At 52.4% G+C, this 16635-nt stretch overlaps 1 protein-coding gene across 1 annotated transcript in view; it reads left to right on the plus strand.

The window, feature by feature from the left end:
• Positions 1 to 16635, plus strand: part of IGSF21 (immunoglobin superfamily member 21) — a 363130-nt gene that overhangs the window by 237392 nt on the left and 109103 nt on the right. The window contains exon 3 of the mRNA XM_049878086.1: positions 12933 to 13054. Within this exon, the coding sequence (XP_049734043.1) occupies positions 12933 to 13054 (122 nt within the window). The remainder of the gene's footprint in view (positions 1 to 12932; positions 13055 to 16635) is intronic.

Genomic DNA, 16635 nt, shown 5'->3' on the forward strand with positions numbered 1-16635 from the left:
CTGGTGGCACCATGGTTAAAGTGATCCAAAAGGTCAGCTAACCAAAAGGTCAGCAGTTTGAATCCACTAGCGGCTCCACAGGAGAAAGATGTGGTAGTCTGTTTCCATAGAGATTTATAGCGTTGAAAACCCTACAGGGTCGCTATGAATTGAAATCTACGGGATGGCATGGGTTGGTTTCTTTGTTTTTCTCTGCCTGGGCCTCACCTTCTCGCCTACCTTTGCCTGGCTGCCCCCTATGCCTGGAGTGCCCAGCTGCCTGGGTGACTTGTCTCCATTCTCCAAGAATAGCTCTGGAGACCCTGAGCGCGGGGCCTGTTCTGAGCCTCCGTGGCAGGGCTCACTGCTTCCTCCCTGCCCCCAGCTGGCTCCATTCTTCATTCAGGGTGAGCAGCTATTGCCAATGTTTCTCTCTGTGACCCCGACACCCGCCTTACTGTGAGCTCCTGGATGAGCAGGATTGTGCCTGACACATCCTGCGTCCACGGACCTGGCTGTCAGGAAGTACTGAGTGAGTGAACTAATGAATGAGAAGCTGAGGCCATTGGATTAGGGCATCAAAGGCTGAGGGTGGGTGATGAAGAGTGGCCTTCATGGACACATAAAATGAGCCAATAAGTCCCTCCTTCCTCTCTCTTTTTCCACTCCAGTCCCTCCCCTTCTGGAACATAAGAGGGGCAGGGGGTCTTTAGCTCCACTGAGAAAAAGCCCTATCTTTGGGTGTGATAAGTATATGACCCTGGAGCCCATCTGTAACACAAGGGATTTCTAGAAGAATGATTCTCAGAAGAGGGGAAGGGGTGGCCAGGAGCCAGACATGATCAGTCTGACCTGAAGGGGCAGGTGGATGCAAACATCCCAGGGGTCCAGCTGTGCAGAGCACGGTGGCGAACCTTGGTTTCTGGGGTCTGGATTCCAAGCATCGAAGAGGATGAACCAGGGGAAGGAAGGGAGCCAGGTCCCAGCTCCACGCCTCCTTCCTGTGTGACCTGCCCCATTCTGGGCCTAGGTTTTGCCTTCTGTAAAGTGAGGGGTCTAGATAAGACAGTTAAGGGTCCCCTGCTCTGAGTGGCTGGGGCTCCAGGATCCTTTGGGCACCAAGGATCCTGCAGTTGATGGCCACCTCAGAAAGCTCCAAAGAGTCCCTGGAGGAAAGAGACTCTGAGGGGCTTAGGGCAGAGTCTCCCAAGTTGTGGTCCCAGACACCTGCATCCAAGTGACCTGAGAGGGGCTTGTTGAAAAGGCACAATCCGGACCCCACCTCAGACTCCTGAATTCAAACCTCTGGGGTGGGCTTCTCAGGAAACTGACATTTTCAAGCCCCCATTCCCACTCTAGCCCAGGGGATTCTGCTGTGCTCAGAAAGGTCCTTCCTGACCCCTGCTTCTTGCCTGCCTGTCCCTGCAGTATGGGTTGGGGGAAGGCACAGGAGATGGGGAGGGGGGTTTCAAAGCATCCAAGCATGTGCCTAGTGGAGTTTGGGGGGTCATGACTGACTTTTGTATTTGATGGATGGGAGCCTGCCTGGGGGGTGGGAGATGGCAGGTGGAGCAGGGGTGGCATGGTGTTAGCTTCCAGCCTGGTAGATACAGCCTGGTATTTCTCAGAAACATACGCACAGGCACACCTGACCTGACATCCCACACCCTCAGGCTGGGGCACAGAATGGGGTATATAAACTGGGCTTACAGCTGTGGGTACAGGAATCATGGGTGTACATGCACACATACACACGCACACACATGCGCATGCACACACACACCACAGATCCACAAAGCCGTAACATCTGTGCACACACCCTCTCACACACCCTATAAGCAAGCCGTTATGTTCTTCCCCATGCAAACATCTAGAACTACACGCAAACATGTTCCTCATTACTCTGCCTTCTACATACACGTGCATCCTCATACCCAGCCCATAGCACAGACATTTGCACACTCACCTCTATGGGCACATATACTCAGCCACTCCCCCTTGAACACAGTTTTCTCGCTCACACACTTGCTCCTCACCACGGGCTGGCCCTGCGCTCACACCAGTTGCACACACCTCCCCATGCTGACATAAGCGCCTGCCCACGTGTGCGCTGGTGGCTGTCATTCTCCCAGCACCCCCCCGGCCCCAGCCCACCCCACGCCCATCCCTTAGCTCCTGTCTGCCATCGCACAGTAACCAGAGGAGACAAGGCAATTTATGACACCAGCTGTCTCTGTCAAAACCCGATCTCCCACACACACCGGGGGAAGCCAATTATCCCACACCCGGCCCTGCCAGGAGCTGGGACTCCAAGGAGACAGAGCAGAGGTGGAACCCAGCCACCCCAAGAGGTGGGGGCACCAACTCAGGGATCTCCCCATTCTTCCTGACCTTGGGAATCGGACTCTTCCTCCCCCAGTCCGTCTGGGTGCAGAGCCTGCCCTCCCCTCTGTGGCTGCTCCTCTGGCCCCGCTCCCAGACCCAGGAGCTGTGAGAGCAGGTTCAGGGTGGAGAACAGGTGGGCGGGGGCTGGGGAGGAGAGAGGTCCAGGGTTGCCATGGCAACAAGGAAGACAGGAACCCTGTGTCCCTCCTCCCAGCAGCAGGCCACCAGGTGGCCACATCACTGTCCCCTGCTTCATCTTCACCCTCATTGTCCTCACCTCTTCCTAGAAAGGTGGCCTCATGTCCTGCACCCCGCACCCTGCCCTGGTGTTGCTCAGCCTAAAATATCCGCACCCTTCCTTTCCCTCTTTCCAAAACTCAGTCAGCCTCTGCTGCCTAGGCCACTTCCTATCTGGATTTTGGAATCAAACCCAGGTTGAAATCACTCCACCACTTGCCAGCTGGGCAATGGGGCAAGTGGCAGCCTTGCCCAACCTTGTAATGAAGAGGTTTATTTCTATACAAAATACTGAATGAGACCTACCACGTGCCAGGCTCTGTTCTCAGAGTTGGGGACACAGCCGTGAACAAAAGGAAGTCCCAGCTCTGTGGGCTCCAGGCTCTGTGGGAGGAGTCGGAAAACACGTTGCGGATGTTTAAGTGAGATGACTAACTTTCTCCAGAGCCCCAGCCCTCGTCGGCTTGTTCCTGCTGTACTTCCAGCATTGAGCTCAGCTCGGGAAAGGTGCTTCCTTTGTAAACATGAGTGAATGATGGGTGTGAGGTGACCTAAGTGAGCTCTTCATGCACCCTAGTTGATCTGGGGCTGCCCTTGTGTTGAGCCTTGGAGGGGATTTTCTTGGCATAACTTCCAAGTGGCTGGAATAGGGATAGGCCTGCTCAAGCGGACTGGGAGAACATCCCTTCAAGCTTTCATTCTCTGATTTGCTTATTTATTCCACAAGCATATTAAGGACATACTGTGTGCCCCCACAAGCATATTAAGGACATACTATGTGCCCATCTGCATGCTGGGCACCCAGGGTTAAGTGAACAGGGAAGGGACTGCAAGCAAGGTGATGACTACATAGAAGTTTCTAGACACGCTCTTCATCGCCTACCTCAGGACTAGGAGCACAGTGGTAAATTCACGTTAATAGCAGTATCCACTTCACGTTTTACAAAACACTTTTATGAATATTTAAAAACCAAAGCCAAACCAGTTGCTATCCGGTGGATTCCAATTCACAGTGACCCCATGTGTGTCAGAGTAGAACTGCGCTCCGTAGGGTTTTTATAACTGTGACCTTTTGGAAGCAGATTGCCAGGCCTTTCTTCCGAGGTGCCTCTGAATGGGTTTGAACCCCAACCTATCAGTTAGTGGCCCAGCACTGAGCCATTTGTGCCATCCGGGGGCTCTTTGCATAGACTAGTTCCTTTTAATATTCCTAACAACTCTGGAACATAGGTTTGCTTAGTGTCTCCCATTTTACAGATGAGGACACTGAGGTTCAGAGACAATGAGTGACAGCACCCACCGCAGAACTGAGTCTCCTAGTAGTGCTCAGCACAGTGTTCCAGCCAAGATTCATCACTTGTATTATCTCCTTTAAAGCCCCCTTGCCCCCAACACGAACCCTATAGGGAGGCATCACCATTGCCCATTCTACAGCTGGGGAGCGTGACTCCTCCGTGCTGGGATTTGAACCTGGGCTGGCCTGCCTCAAGTGTCCAGGGGCCATCCACTCCTCCATATCTAATCGGTTCATTAAAACCCTTCTTGAAGACCCTCACTGGCACTGCCCAGCCACAGAAACCTCAGCTGCTCTGTTTCCAGGAGAGCGAATTCCTTCTCGGCTGGAGAGGAGTTGGGATAATGTAGGCAGGCAATTTAAACAGCTCCGGCCAAATACACCGGCAGTTTTCGCTCTCTGCCACTATTACACTTTCCAGCCGTGGCGGGATTGGCCCGTAAGTGGGATATCAAGTTTATTACAGCTATTTCCAACCTGTAATTGGTTTTGTGGAACACAAAGAGAGAAGGCGGTGGGGGGGGGGGTGCTGAATTTTTTTCCCCCTTTTTTTTTTTTCTCTTCCAGATGAGGGCACCCAGGGACGTTGGTGAGGCTGCTGGAGTTGGAGACTTATTTGTTTTGAAAATGAAAACCTCCAGCCAGCCGGAGCGTGGGGTGGGGGGGTCTCGAGCGCTGCTGGCTGGACTAAGTCCATTTGCCATGCTCTGGTCGCTCCACTTGAAAGGCAGCCTAGCCGGCTGCAGCAGATTTGCTGGCGGGGGGCAGTTGTGATGGGGTCCGGCAGCCGCAGGGCTGAGCCCTGGTGGGCAAGGCTGGATCGTGAGAAACCATGAGCTCTAGGACCAGCTCTCATAGAATCAGAACATGTGGGCAGTCAGGGTAGAAAGGGCCCCCAATCTCCTTACTGAACATTTAGTGAAACTGAGGCCCAGAGAAGGGAGCAGTGTAGAGGCAGCCAGTGGGACCTAGAACCCAGGTTCCAGCCTCTCAGTCCAGGGCCTTTCCCTTCCACACAATGAGGTGCTGTCAGGGTGGGGAGGAAAGAGCCACCCATTCTTGAGTACCTACTATGTGCCTGCTGCTTTCATCAGAGTCTGACCATCCTGATGAAGCTCCCTGCTTTGGGTTTAAGTAAAAATAAATAACAGCTGATATTCAATGAGCACTTCCTCTTATCATTACGGGAATAAATAACTGCAAGACAATGCTTGGCACTAGTAAGCACTCAACCAAATGCAAGCTATTGTTATTTGTAGAGTCCCTGGGTGGTGCAAACTGTTGTCATGCTCAGCTGCTAACCAAAAGGTTGGAGGTTCGTGTCCACCCAGAGGCACCTCAGAGGAAAGCACTGGCCTTTGACTTCTGAAAAATCAGCCTTTGAAAACCCTGTGGAGCACAGGTCTAGTCTGACACACATGGGGTCGCCATAAGTCAGAATCAGCTCAGCAACGAATGGTTTTTAGTTATTCCTATTTCTGTGACTGTTAATGTTTTGTTGTGTTTAGAATCCATACCTATTTTTTAAAACAAAATGGAAAAAAATCATTGTATTAGTTTCCCAGAGTTGCTGCAACAAATCACCATGAACTTGGGAACTTAAGACAACAGGAATTTATTCTCTCACATTTTCTGGAGGACAGAAGTCTGAAATTAAGGTGTTGGCTGGGCCACTTCCTCAGAAGGCTCTAGGGAAGGATCCTTCCTCACCTTTTCCAGGTGGTTCTGGTGGCTCCAGGTGTTGCTTGGCTTGTGGCAACATCACTCCAATACCTCTGTCTTCATGTGGCCTTACTTCCTGTGTCTCTGTATTCTCCTCTTCTGTCTCTTGGGAGGGCACTGTCAGTGGTCTTAGGGCTCACCCTCCCCGTGACTATTGTTATTACTGCCATGGGCCAAGCAATCCACCTGCCTGTCTGTGCAGGCAGTCCTATGCACTGAATTCTCACAGCAGTTCCTTCATAGATAGCCAGTATGGTTCCCATTTTGCAGATGAAGAAACTGAGCCACAGAAGCCAGGTCATACAGCCATAAGCTGAAAGTGGCACGGCTGGGACCTGAATCTGGTCTGTGTGACCCCAAAAGCTTCTGTATATTCCACTACACCAGGCCTCCCCACATCCCAAACTCCAGTTAGGCCCTTGCCCCTCTCTTCCCAACAAATCCATTCTGAGGGGGTCAGCTCTACCACTTGCTACCTCTGTGACCTTGGGCAGCTCACTTGCCTCTCTCTTGGCCTCAGTCTATTCACCTGCAAAATGGGGGGTGACACACATCTCCCAGGACAGTTCACTTATTCAACAACCCTTGGCTCAGCATGTACCGTGTACCCATGCTGGGAGACATAGCTTGTGGAGCTCTGTGCTGAGAATCCAAACAATGGAATGGAAATGAGGGCTCATCTACATTGTCAGGCCTGGGCAGATGCTGGTTAGAACTTGTATTCTTTTACGTAACCATACGCACAGCCTTTCCTCTCTGGCCCAGGTGTAACCATACGCACAGCCTTTCCTCTCTGGCCCAGGTGTGCCCTTTGCAGGATTGGGATGTCTCCTGTGCAGGATAGCTGTTATTGCTGGGGCTTCTGGTTCATGTTAATTCTTTCTGGAACCTCGCCCTGTGGTTGGTTGGAGGACACTCTCCTGGCTGGCCAGGCTGCTTCTACCAGGGAGCCCCAGGCAGATGGGGGTCTGGGCACAGAGCCGTCCTGGGCCATGTCTATATTATGGGGCCACAGGAGCAGCTGCCTGGCTGTCCATGGGATTCCCAGTGCCCCTCTGTGGTAGGAGTTCCTGGGTGGTAAAAGGAGTTAAGCTACTAACTGAAGGGTTGATTGTTCAAATCCACCCAAAGGTGCCTTGAAAGAAAGGCTGGCGATCTACTTCTGAAAGGTCACAGCCAATGAAAACCCCTGGAGCAGAGTTCTAGGCCAAAAACACATAGGGTTGCCATGAGTCAGAATTGGCTTGATGGCAACTGATTTGTTTTTGCTTTTTGGTGCACAGTAAGACTTCATTCATTCATTCATTCATTCATTTAACAAGCATTTATTGCGTACCAAGTGCCAAATGCTGGAACAGAGCAGTGAACAGAACAGATAAATACTCTGCCCTCATGAAGCTTATGTTCTATGGGCAGGTTACATTCAAGGGCCAGTTGAATGAATGAATGAATGAACCTCCCCCTGTGAGAAGGAAAACTCACACATCCTTGGGGTGTGCCCTCCCCCCATAGCACCTTGTCTATGCAGCTCACTCACGTGCCCTGTCAGCTTTGCAGCATCTGCCTGCCCTGGAGACTAACTCAGGGCTCCCTCCCCCAAAGGCATCTAGGAGCCCCTGAGACCTACCCACTTCCAGGCACTGGCTCAGGGCATCCTAGCACTCCCTCTTTGCGCTGTGATAATGACTATTAGCAGTTTCCAGGGTCCTCCTCTCTCCACCCCTACTCCCTAGCATGTACACCCAGCCCCCAGGCCTTGGTTGCCCACTTTGACTCTGGCTCCTCCCAGCTGCCTTCCTCCCCAGGATGGGTCCCTTCTTTCATTTACCAACTTACCGCACCCTCTGGCTTTTCAGCAAAAGGCACTGGACTCTCCAGCCCCAGCCCTGGAGGGCAATGAGGGGCATGAGGAAAGAGGTGGCCCAGAAGAGCTTTAGCATTGGTGAAAGTAGCTGCCATGGCTGGGCACTTACCTCGTACCAGGTGCTCTTGACAAGCCCCATCTTATTTAATCTCACAAGGAGCTAGATTGCATTGTCCGCACTTAGTAGATGAGGAAAGTGAGGCTTAAAGAGGTGAATGACTTACTCAAGAGCACAAAGTAACAAAAATCTAGAATTCAAGTGGGGATGGAGGAAATCAACCTGGCCTCATGCTTAAAAGCCTCTCATAGGTAGGGGGAGCCAGCCTGGGTCTGAGGCACTCCCTGAAGAGGGCCCGTCTCCTCCAGGAAGCCTGCCATGAGCACCCCTCCCTTCAATAGAATTCTTGGTTCCTTCATGAATGTCGGGTAACACTTGGCAAATACCTGTGGCTGCAGCCATCACCTTTCTAACTGGTCTCAGCTAATTGTGGCTGTGTATCTCCCCCACCAGACTTCGAATGAGCCAATGGTGGAGTGCAACCATGTCTAAAATTCATTTTCTTCTCTCCCTTGGGACTTAGAACAGTGCCTGCATGTCTTGGTGTTGCTATCTGTTGACACGGAGTCAGCTCCGACTCATGGCGACCCCATGTACAACAGAATGAGACATTGCCAGGTCCTGCACCATCTTCACTATCATTGGTACACTCGAGTCCATTTTTGCAGCCACTGTGTATTTTGAGTGCCTTCCACCCCAGGGGGCTCATCTTTCAGCGCTATATTGGACAGTGCTCTGTGTGATCCACAGGGTTTCTATTGGTTAATTTTTGGAAGTAGATTGCCACACCTTTTGTCCTAGTCTCTTAGTCTGGAAGTTCTGCTAAAAAGTGTCCCACAGGTGACCCTGCTGGTATTTGAAATACCAGTGGCATAGCTTTCAGCGTCACAGCAACACACAAGCCACCAAAATACAACAAACTGACAGATGGGTGTTGGCTGCATGTCTTAAAACCAAAAGAAAAAAAAAACCTGTTGCCATCGAGTCCATTCTGACTCATGACAACCCCATATGTTAGAGTGGAACCGTTCCATAGGGTGTTCTTGGTTGTAATCTTTATGGAAGCAGATTGCCAGGCCTTTCTTCTGTGGCACCACTGGGTGAGTTCAGACCCCCAACCTTTTGGTTAGCAGCCGAACACAAACTGTTTGCACCACCCAGGGATCAACTGTACATCTTAGGCCTGGGGAAACGATTGCGGAATTAAAGAGCACGTGTCTTCCTGCACGCACCTAACCTAATACCCACCACACCCTCTGCCCATAGCCTGTGACCCCCTACCCTCTGTCTTGGAGGCTCTAATTGCCAGGAATTGCAGAATAACCTCCTTGCAAATAGCCACTCGCCCACTGGCCTGGGGCCTGAGAGTGTATCTGAGTCTCTCCCTCTTCCTTTACCTTCCCCAAAGCTGGGAGAGGTCAGAGCGAGTTGCAAGAACAGGGACGGTGGGTCCCATCCTCCAGTCCCCATGGCTGGGACTCAGGTGCTGGTCTCTGCTGCCTGAGGCAGATATAACAGAAGCCGTTAGTTATTTACTCATCAGGCTGACAGTGAGAACCCACACAGGGCTCCAGAGAAAAAGATGTAAATAAAGTCAAAGGAAAACTAGGCGCGTCCTTGAAACTCCCCTGTCCCTCAGCCTGAAACGGGGATTTACGACTTGGCTAATTCCTCGGTGCTTTATCTGGGGAGTGTGAGCATTTGTGAATAGGTGAGGGGTGCCAGTGTATTTTCCTAGTCATAAAACCCCCGGTCCCTGCGAATAAATTCGAGGAGACGGTTTTACTGACTGACTTTTTTCTCCTTTGTGTAATAAAAAAAAATGGAGTGAAATTTGAGATGGGGATGATAAGGGCTGCCGAATTTTAGGAGGAGATAAAAAAGCAGTACCTGGAGGGAGAGACAGGGCCCGGAGACCAGCTGCAAGTCAAATAGGCGGGATATCTTCCACTTTTAGGACTTTGGGAGAAAAATGCCCCAAACCACCACTGGGCTTCTGGCATCATCACTCATAAGGAGCCAGCCACTGGGCAGGTGGAGGGAGGGGAGGTGTTTCGTTCCTATATAACCCTAGTCAACCTGGTGGGCTGGGATATCAACCTTAGCATGAGTATAAATCTCACCTTTGCCAGGAACCCAGCATGGAACTCAGCCAAATCACTTTGTCTTTCCGAGCCTCAGTTTCTTCATCTGCAAAATGGGAGAGCATTACCTATTCTGGGGGACAGTGGTAGTTCAGTGGTAGATCTCTCACCTCCCATGCAGGAGTCCCTCTCTCCTCATCCCTTGTTCCAGAAGCCAACTTCAATTCCCAGCCAACGCAGCTCACATGCAGCCACCACCCATCTGTCGGTGGAGGCTTAGGTATTGTGATGGATGCTGACCAGGCTGTAGAGGAGTTTCCAGATTAATACAGACTAGGAAGAAAAGCCTGGTGATTACGTCCCAAAAAATTAGGCAACAAAAACGTTAGGGATCACAATGAGCCAATCCCATTGTGCATGGGGTTGCCATGAGTCAGGTGCCACGTCCACAGCAGCTAACAACAACAACAACATTGTCTATTCAACTCAGTTTCCAGGGACATTGTGGACTCATAGGAAATGATGGGCTTAAAGCAGGGCTTCAACCTCAATGTTCCTGACGTTGGGGCTAGATGTTTCTTTGTTGTGGGGGCTGCCCTGTGCATTGTAGGATGTATAGCAGCACCCCTGCCCTCCACCTACTAGATGACAATAACACATCACCCCTAATTGTAACAACCAAAAATGACTCCAGGCCTTGCCAAATGTCCCCTGGAGGGCAAAGTCCCCCCCAGTTGAGAACTACTGCTTTAAAAGCACTTTGGTGACTTTAAAAGGCTCGATGAATGTGGTGGAGGGAAGAGCCATGTGTGGAGGGAGCCCCTGGTACATCATGGCCTCCCCACCAGGTTGGGATGCTGAGATGTGGGGAGATGGAAGCTGTGATCATCACAGAGGCCAAGCCACTTATGGCCTCTTCCTCACCTGGGGCCCTGTGCCAAGCTGGCAGTCAGCTACCTGGGCATTCTGCTGCAGCATGATGTCCGACACATTGGGGGTAGGCACCTGCCTGGGGGTGAATGTTAGTTTGGCTCCCAGCCAAAGAGAGTCAGCCCCTCTTCTCCCCCTCCTCCTCTTCTAGCTGGTTCTCTCCCTCCCTCCTCCTCCACTTACCTCGTCCTCTCTTCTGGAAGCCGGGTCCTGTGCTGTAGAGGGAGGAAGATGAGAGGTCGCGTTTTCCTGACTTCCAGAGTGCACCCTGATGCACAGCGAAGACGCACCAAGCCCTCAAAGGGAAAACGGGGAAGTGTATCAGTGTAGATAAGCCCGGAGGAGAGTCAAGAGGGGTCGGGGCTTAGCAAGGGGTAAGGAGAAGGGGTCCCGGAGATTGTGAAGGCACCGTCATCATTCTATCCAGAACCATCCAGGGCTCACTGGGGACCCTGGTGTGTTTGGCATCAGGGGGAAGCAGGACATGGATCCGATCAAGGCCCCCTTACTCTGCGTGAGCTTGCAGTCTGTGGAGGCTGACCCACAGAGATGTGACATACAGCAGGCGTTCAGTAAATGCTGGCTGGATCGAACTGAACCTGTGTCCCCTAAACCAGCAGCAGCACCGCCTAAGCCAGATGCAGTCCAAGTCAGCTTGGGTGCAGATGAGTCCAGCGGAGCCCAGCTGCACCTGGGCCCATCCTCTCAGGAAGGCGACAAACCCAAGCTCCAATCACCACCTTTGCTGGGGGAAGCAGCTTTCAGCATCCCCCACCACAGTCCCCTGGAGAAACCCCATCCCTGACCACCCCCTCCCAGCCCTGCTGGCGCTGCCTCCACCACGCAGAGCTGCAGGGAGTTAATTCCACTTCTCCAGGCCCAGGCATGAGGCCTCCCCATGGTCGTAGGCTGTTAGCTCGGAGCCCAGCTGAGCGGCGAGGGGATGCAAGCTCCCAGTCTATAATAGAGTTGCTGAGACAAGCGGAAAACTGCAGCCGAGTAAACAGATAAATAATTGAAACAGTGACAACATATACCTTGCTGCTTTGTGGAGTAACACTTTCATTATCCCGAGGCGGCACGACAGGGAAGGCGGACGGCCTCTGGGAGGACCGGACACTGGGGTTCGGCTTTTAATCAGCTATGAACAGCTGGGCACCTGAACAGCCTTTGTCTTCCAGCCCCAGTTTTATTATCGTCTTCTGAGGTCCCCTGCCTTCTCGGGCCTCTGTGTTCCTAGGTGAAATGGGGATGTCATTACCTCCCTCCAGGCCACCTCCCAAGGGCCCCCAGAAGAGGATAAGTTCTCCACCCCTAGCATTTCTCTCCACCCCACCGTGTGCATTGGTTAGGGTCTCCCCAGCCTCTTTCCCGGTCTCCTGCCTCCAAGCTTGTCCCCTTTGATCCAGCCTCACCCTAAGTCCAGAAGAGCTTTAATAGAATCTGATTGTGGCCCTTCACCACTGCCCACAACTCCCCACCACCTTCAAGAGGAAGCTGAGCTCCTCTGCCTACAAGGCCCTTCATGATTTGGCCCATGCTTTCCTCCCCAGCATCTTCTCACGCCACCCCCTGTCAGCTCCAGGCACTCCAAATGCGGCATACATTCACTGAGCACGCCTGGCTCTTTCCTGCCTCAGGGCCTTTGCTCCTACTGTGTTTCTGCCTGGAAAGCACTCCAGGCATTTGCCTTGCTAGCTCCTACTATTACTTCAGAAGGCAACTTAGACATCGCTTCCTCCAGGAAGCGCTCTGTGACTACTGCATCCTCATGATGTGGGCTGCCCCTCCCCTGGGCTTCCCAGGCATTCTGGATCTACCCCTTGGAGGATTTACCAGAAATTATTGCAATTTAGCTTGTTTGTCTCCCCCATGAGATTTTTGTAACAGTGACTGCCCCCCACAGTCCCCAAATCTTCTCTCTACTTTCCTTCCAGACTGATTCCCCATTCCTTCTCTCCCTGAGGGCCAAGAAGGCTTTGAGACCAGGTTGTGATCCTGTGGCTGACTCTGCAAAACACAGCTATACTCTCTGGTCCTGCCCACCACTTCCCAAGCATTGCTTGTCACTTCTGCAAGGCAGACCAGGCACAGAAGGGAGACAGCCTGATGCACTGGAAAGAGCTAGACAGAACAGACAGGGTGTGAGTTCCAACTCTGCTTCTTCTTAGCTGTAGGGCCTCGGGAGGTCACTTCACTTCAGAGCCTCAGTTTACACATCAGTAAAATGGGGATGAACATCCCTTCCATCCTGGGAGGATATAGTGATAGCTGTGACATTTTCAATGAGAAGCTTCTCCAGAAGCCCCTGACACGTAGAATGGTGTGGCTTGGCCTGGCTGACTGCTCACCTGCGGCTGTTTCTGTGCTCTGTTGCAGGTGACAGATGGTGGCACCATCAAACAGAAGATCTTCACCTTCGATGCCATGTTCTCCACCAACTACTCCCACATGGAGAACTACCGCAAGAGGGAGGACCTGGTGTACCAGTCCACTGTGAGGTGAGGGTCTGCGCCCCGGTGGGGTGAGTGGGGGAAGGGACAGGGCCTGGAAGGGGCATTTCTCGGCCTTTTCAAGCCAACTTCCTCAGTGCTCTTGGGAGTTCTCAGGATCGCCCTCCATGGACTTGGAAGGCAGTGCTGGGGGCTCTGCTGCAGAAGTGAGACCCCACCCCCAGAGAGACACAGAGGCAGGAAGGGGGCGAGTCACAGCTCCTGCACCTTGAGCGGGCACCAGGCCCTTAATGTCGCCTCCTCAGCCAGCTCCTCCAGTAGGTGAAGTTTCCATGCCCCATTTCCAGATGAGGACACTGAAGCCCAGAGAGAGTGAGCAACATGCCTTAAGTCACACAGCCAGGGATGACCGAGCTGGTGTGTGAACCAGGTCTGCCTGGCTCGGGAGCCCATGCAACACCTTCTCGTATTTCCCACGGACTCCAAGGCCACAAGGGCCACAAGTCTGGAAAGGAAAACAGACCCCAAATAGCTGACCCCAGGTCAGGAGCAGCAGGGTGGGAAGGAAGGAGCCTGCAAGGATGGAGGCTCACTTCCCACCCTCACTTTCCAGAGGCTTTAAGGCACTAGAATCAGCCTAGCTAGATCCCATTCCAGGCCCTGCCACTTTCCAGGTGCATGGGTACCCATGGCCCCATGCATTCCCTAAAAGACCCCAAGCCTGTCTTAGTCCTCTGACTGTCCCCCTCCTTAGAGTGCCTTTCTCCCTGTGGGTACCTGGAAAACTCCTGATCACCCTTCAGAACCCAACCTAAGCAGATCCCCCCATGGGAGACCTCAAGAGCATGCGTTACCCCAGCAGAATGGATCTCCCCCACAGCTGGAGTGCTGCAGCTGCACTAGTAACTGCGCCGCCACTAGAGGGAGCCCTCGCTGCATTAATGCAAAGTAACTTCGCACAACACTGAGTGTGTGTGCAGTTTTGCAACGTATACACACACACTTCCCACATTACACTTTTTCTAGCCTGGTGCCCAGTCAGAAAGTGGCAGCTTACTCCAAAGCTGGAGGAGAAGCCAGCTGCACTAGACACATTGGAAGTGCTGCAGCAGACCCCAGCCCACATGCCCACGCCTCGTGTGGGGGCTGGGACATTCCCCATTAGTGCCTTGCACCACACCATCTTCACACCCTGACCGGAGGGAGACAGGAATGCATCTCCAAACAAAGGTTGGTCTGTCTTTCTGCGACCATGAGCTTCCGGGGTACAAGGAACATGCTCCCCTTCATCTCATCTCCCCAGCTTTCAGCACAGGGCCTGGCACACAGTAGGTGCACAGTGAACACTTACAAAAATAAGTGGATGGCCCTGGATACGGCGCTTAGCCATTGAGCCTCAGTGTTCTCATGGATAAAAGTGGGACAAAAAGTTTACAAAGAGTGTGTCCAGCCTGGCGTAGCGGGAACCTGGGCCAGGTTGTAAGGGGCTACTCTGCCCCTTGTGAGAATGTGAATGTGGGGTGCTCCCTGGAGGATCATGCTGGGGTCGTTGGCTCCTGCCTTTCGTCCTCACTGGGCTCTGTGCCAGCAACTCAGACCCGGCCGCTGGATGGACGCAAAGGGGCTCTGAGAAGATGCCTAACTCACCGCACAGATGCCTCATTCATCTATTTATAATTTCTCTGGCACCCACTCCCAAGAAGGATTTGAGGTGCCTTAAAATATTAAAGCACACCTAGGAAGAGCCAGTTACAATCAAGATGAAGAAGGAGATAAAAACTCATTTCAGAGATGAAAATCACTATCTGGGAACCACAGAGGACTCTGCAGCAAGCGGGCATTCAGGTCACTTCTAGGCTCCCAGACACCAAACACTGCCCGCCCTGACCCCAGATGTGGGTGAGGGACTCCACACTACATATGGTCTCTGAGAAGCCCCCCAAACCTACCCCATCATTTTCAGCCTTCCCCCGTCACCACCACCACCACTAATCACAACAGATGTGACCCCTAGAATGCCTCCTAAGCCAGGAAAAAAACCCAGAACATTCTTGACCTCCACCCTCCAGTGCTCACTCCAACACCCAGAGCCCAGCCCTGGCACTGGAAGACCTGGCTTCAAATCCCAGCTCGGCCACTTCCTACTGTGTGACCTTGGACCAGGGCCTTAACCTCTCTCTGCTTCCATTTCCTCACCTATAAAAGAGGCCTAATAGCATCACCTTCCAACAATTGTGGAATTTAAGTGAAATTTATGTCCAGAGGCTGAGTTCAAATCCTGACTCGTCTACCTCCTAGCAACAATGAGTTCTTGGGTCTGTAACTGTGACTGAGTTTCCTAACCTCTGAAGGTGAGCTTATGAGATCTTGGGTCTGTAACTGTGACTGAGTTTCCTAACCTCTGAAGGTGAGCTTACGACCGGAAGAGGCTCACTGCCACCTTGTGAGGATTTAACGAGGTAATTTGTGCAAAATGCTTGCAGACCGTCTCTGAGCGAAGCATGTTTGCTGTTATTGCTGGTTCAACCCCTCCTTCCCCACCATAAAAATAAAACAAAACCCCAAAGTCACCTTTTTATGAATCCTGTAAAGCTTCCTTCCATACTTTTGGTTTGATCCTCCGAAGGATCCCGTAGATGCAGGCTGGCATTGGTATTTTCTCTAGCCTCGTTTTACAGAAGGGGACAGGGTTAAGAGAGATCAAGGGTCTTGCCCAAGAGTCCTGAGCTGAAGCAACATGAACTTGGTCAGACCCTGAATCACCTATCCCTACTCCCACACCATACTGCCTTCCTCACTTTACAGTGGAGGAAACCAAGGCCCAGAGAAGGACTGAGATTTCCCAAGGCCACACAGCAGCACTGAGCCTCAACCCAGGTCTCCAGACTCTTGGCCAGTGCTCTTTGCTTTCCACCCCACACCCGGGACAGATCTCCTCAGCCATCTCCCTGAGCCTCAGCTACTGTAGGGGTCCCCTAGCAGGGATCCCCAGGTACTGAGCTGCCTGATTCAGGGAGCAGCTTCAGTGAGCACCAGGGGAGAGCGGCCACAGCCATGAGGTCACAGCCAAACGAAAGGAAGGAGCCAACCCCCTCGAGGTCTAATCCAATGGTGGAGAGTTGCCTGCCTTCCCAGGCAGGGTGCTTGTGGAAGCTGCGTGGTGAGGCTGCAGGGCCTCGTTAGGGCTGGCAGCGGGGTGAGGGACTCCACATTTACATATAAATGAAGATATTTACAAATTAATGCATCTCAACTAGAGAGAGTCCCAGCTCCACAGCTGTGCCAAGCTGCTTCCTCTTCAGCTGGGGAGAGTGGGGAGAATGAGGCTGAGCAGATTACTAAGAATTGGCAGAGAGCAGTTTTCTGGGTAGCAGAGAGAGGCCCCAGGGACTCTGGAAGCAGTTCCTCCACTGAAGAGCCCTGGAGAGATGGAAGTCAGGTGGGGCTCTGTCTAGGGGACAGGCAAGGGGGGAGATGGGAAAGGAGTGGAGCAGTGCAGCACCCAAGTTATGTGGCCTAGGGCAGGCCACTGCCCCTCTGAGGTCCTCAGAGGCCCCATCTAGTTTTGAGCCTCCAAGCCCAGAGCTCCCAGCTTGCAACTTGCAGTAAATTATTCCTTCAAAGGATAT

Source organism: Elephas maximus, chromosome 3, assembly GCF_024166365.1.
Source record: "Elephas maximus indicus isolate mEleMax1 chromosome 3, mEleMax1 primary haplotype, whole genome shotgun sequence".
NCBI classification, from domain to species: domain Eukaryota; kingdom Metazoa; phylum Chordata; class Mammalia; order Proboscidea; family Elephantidae; genus Elephas; species Elephas maximus.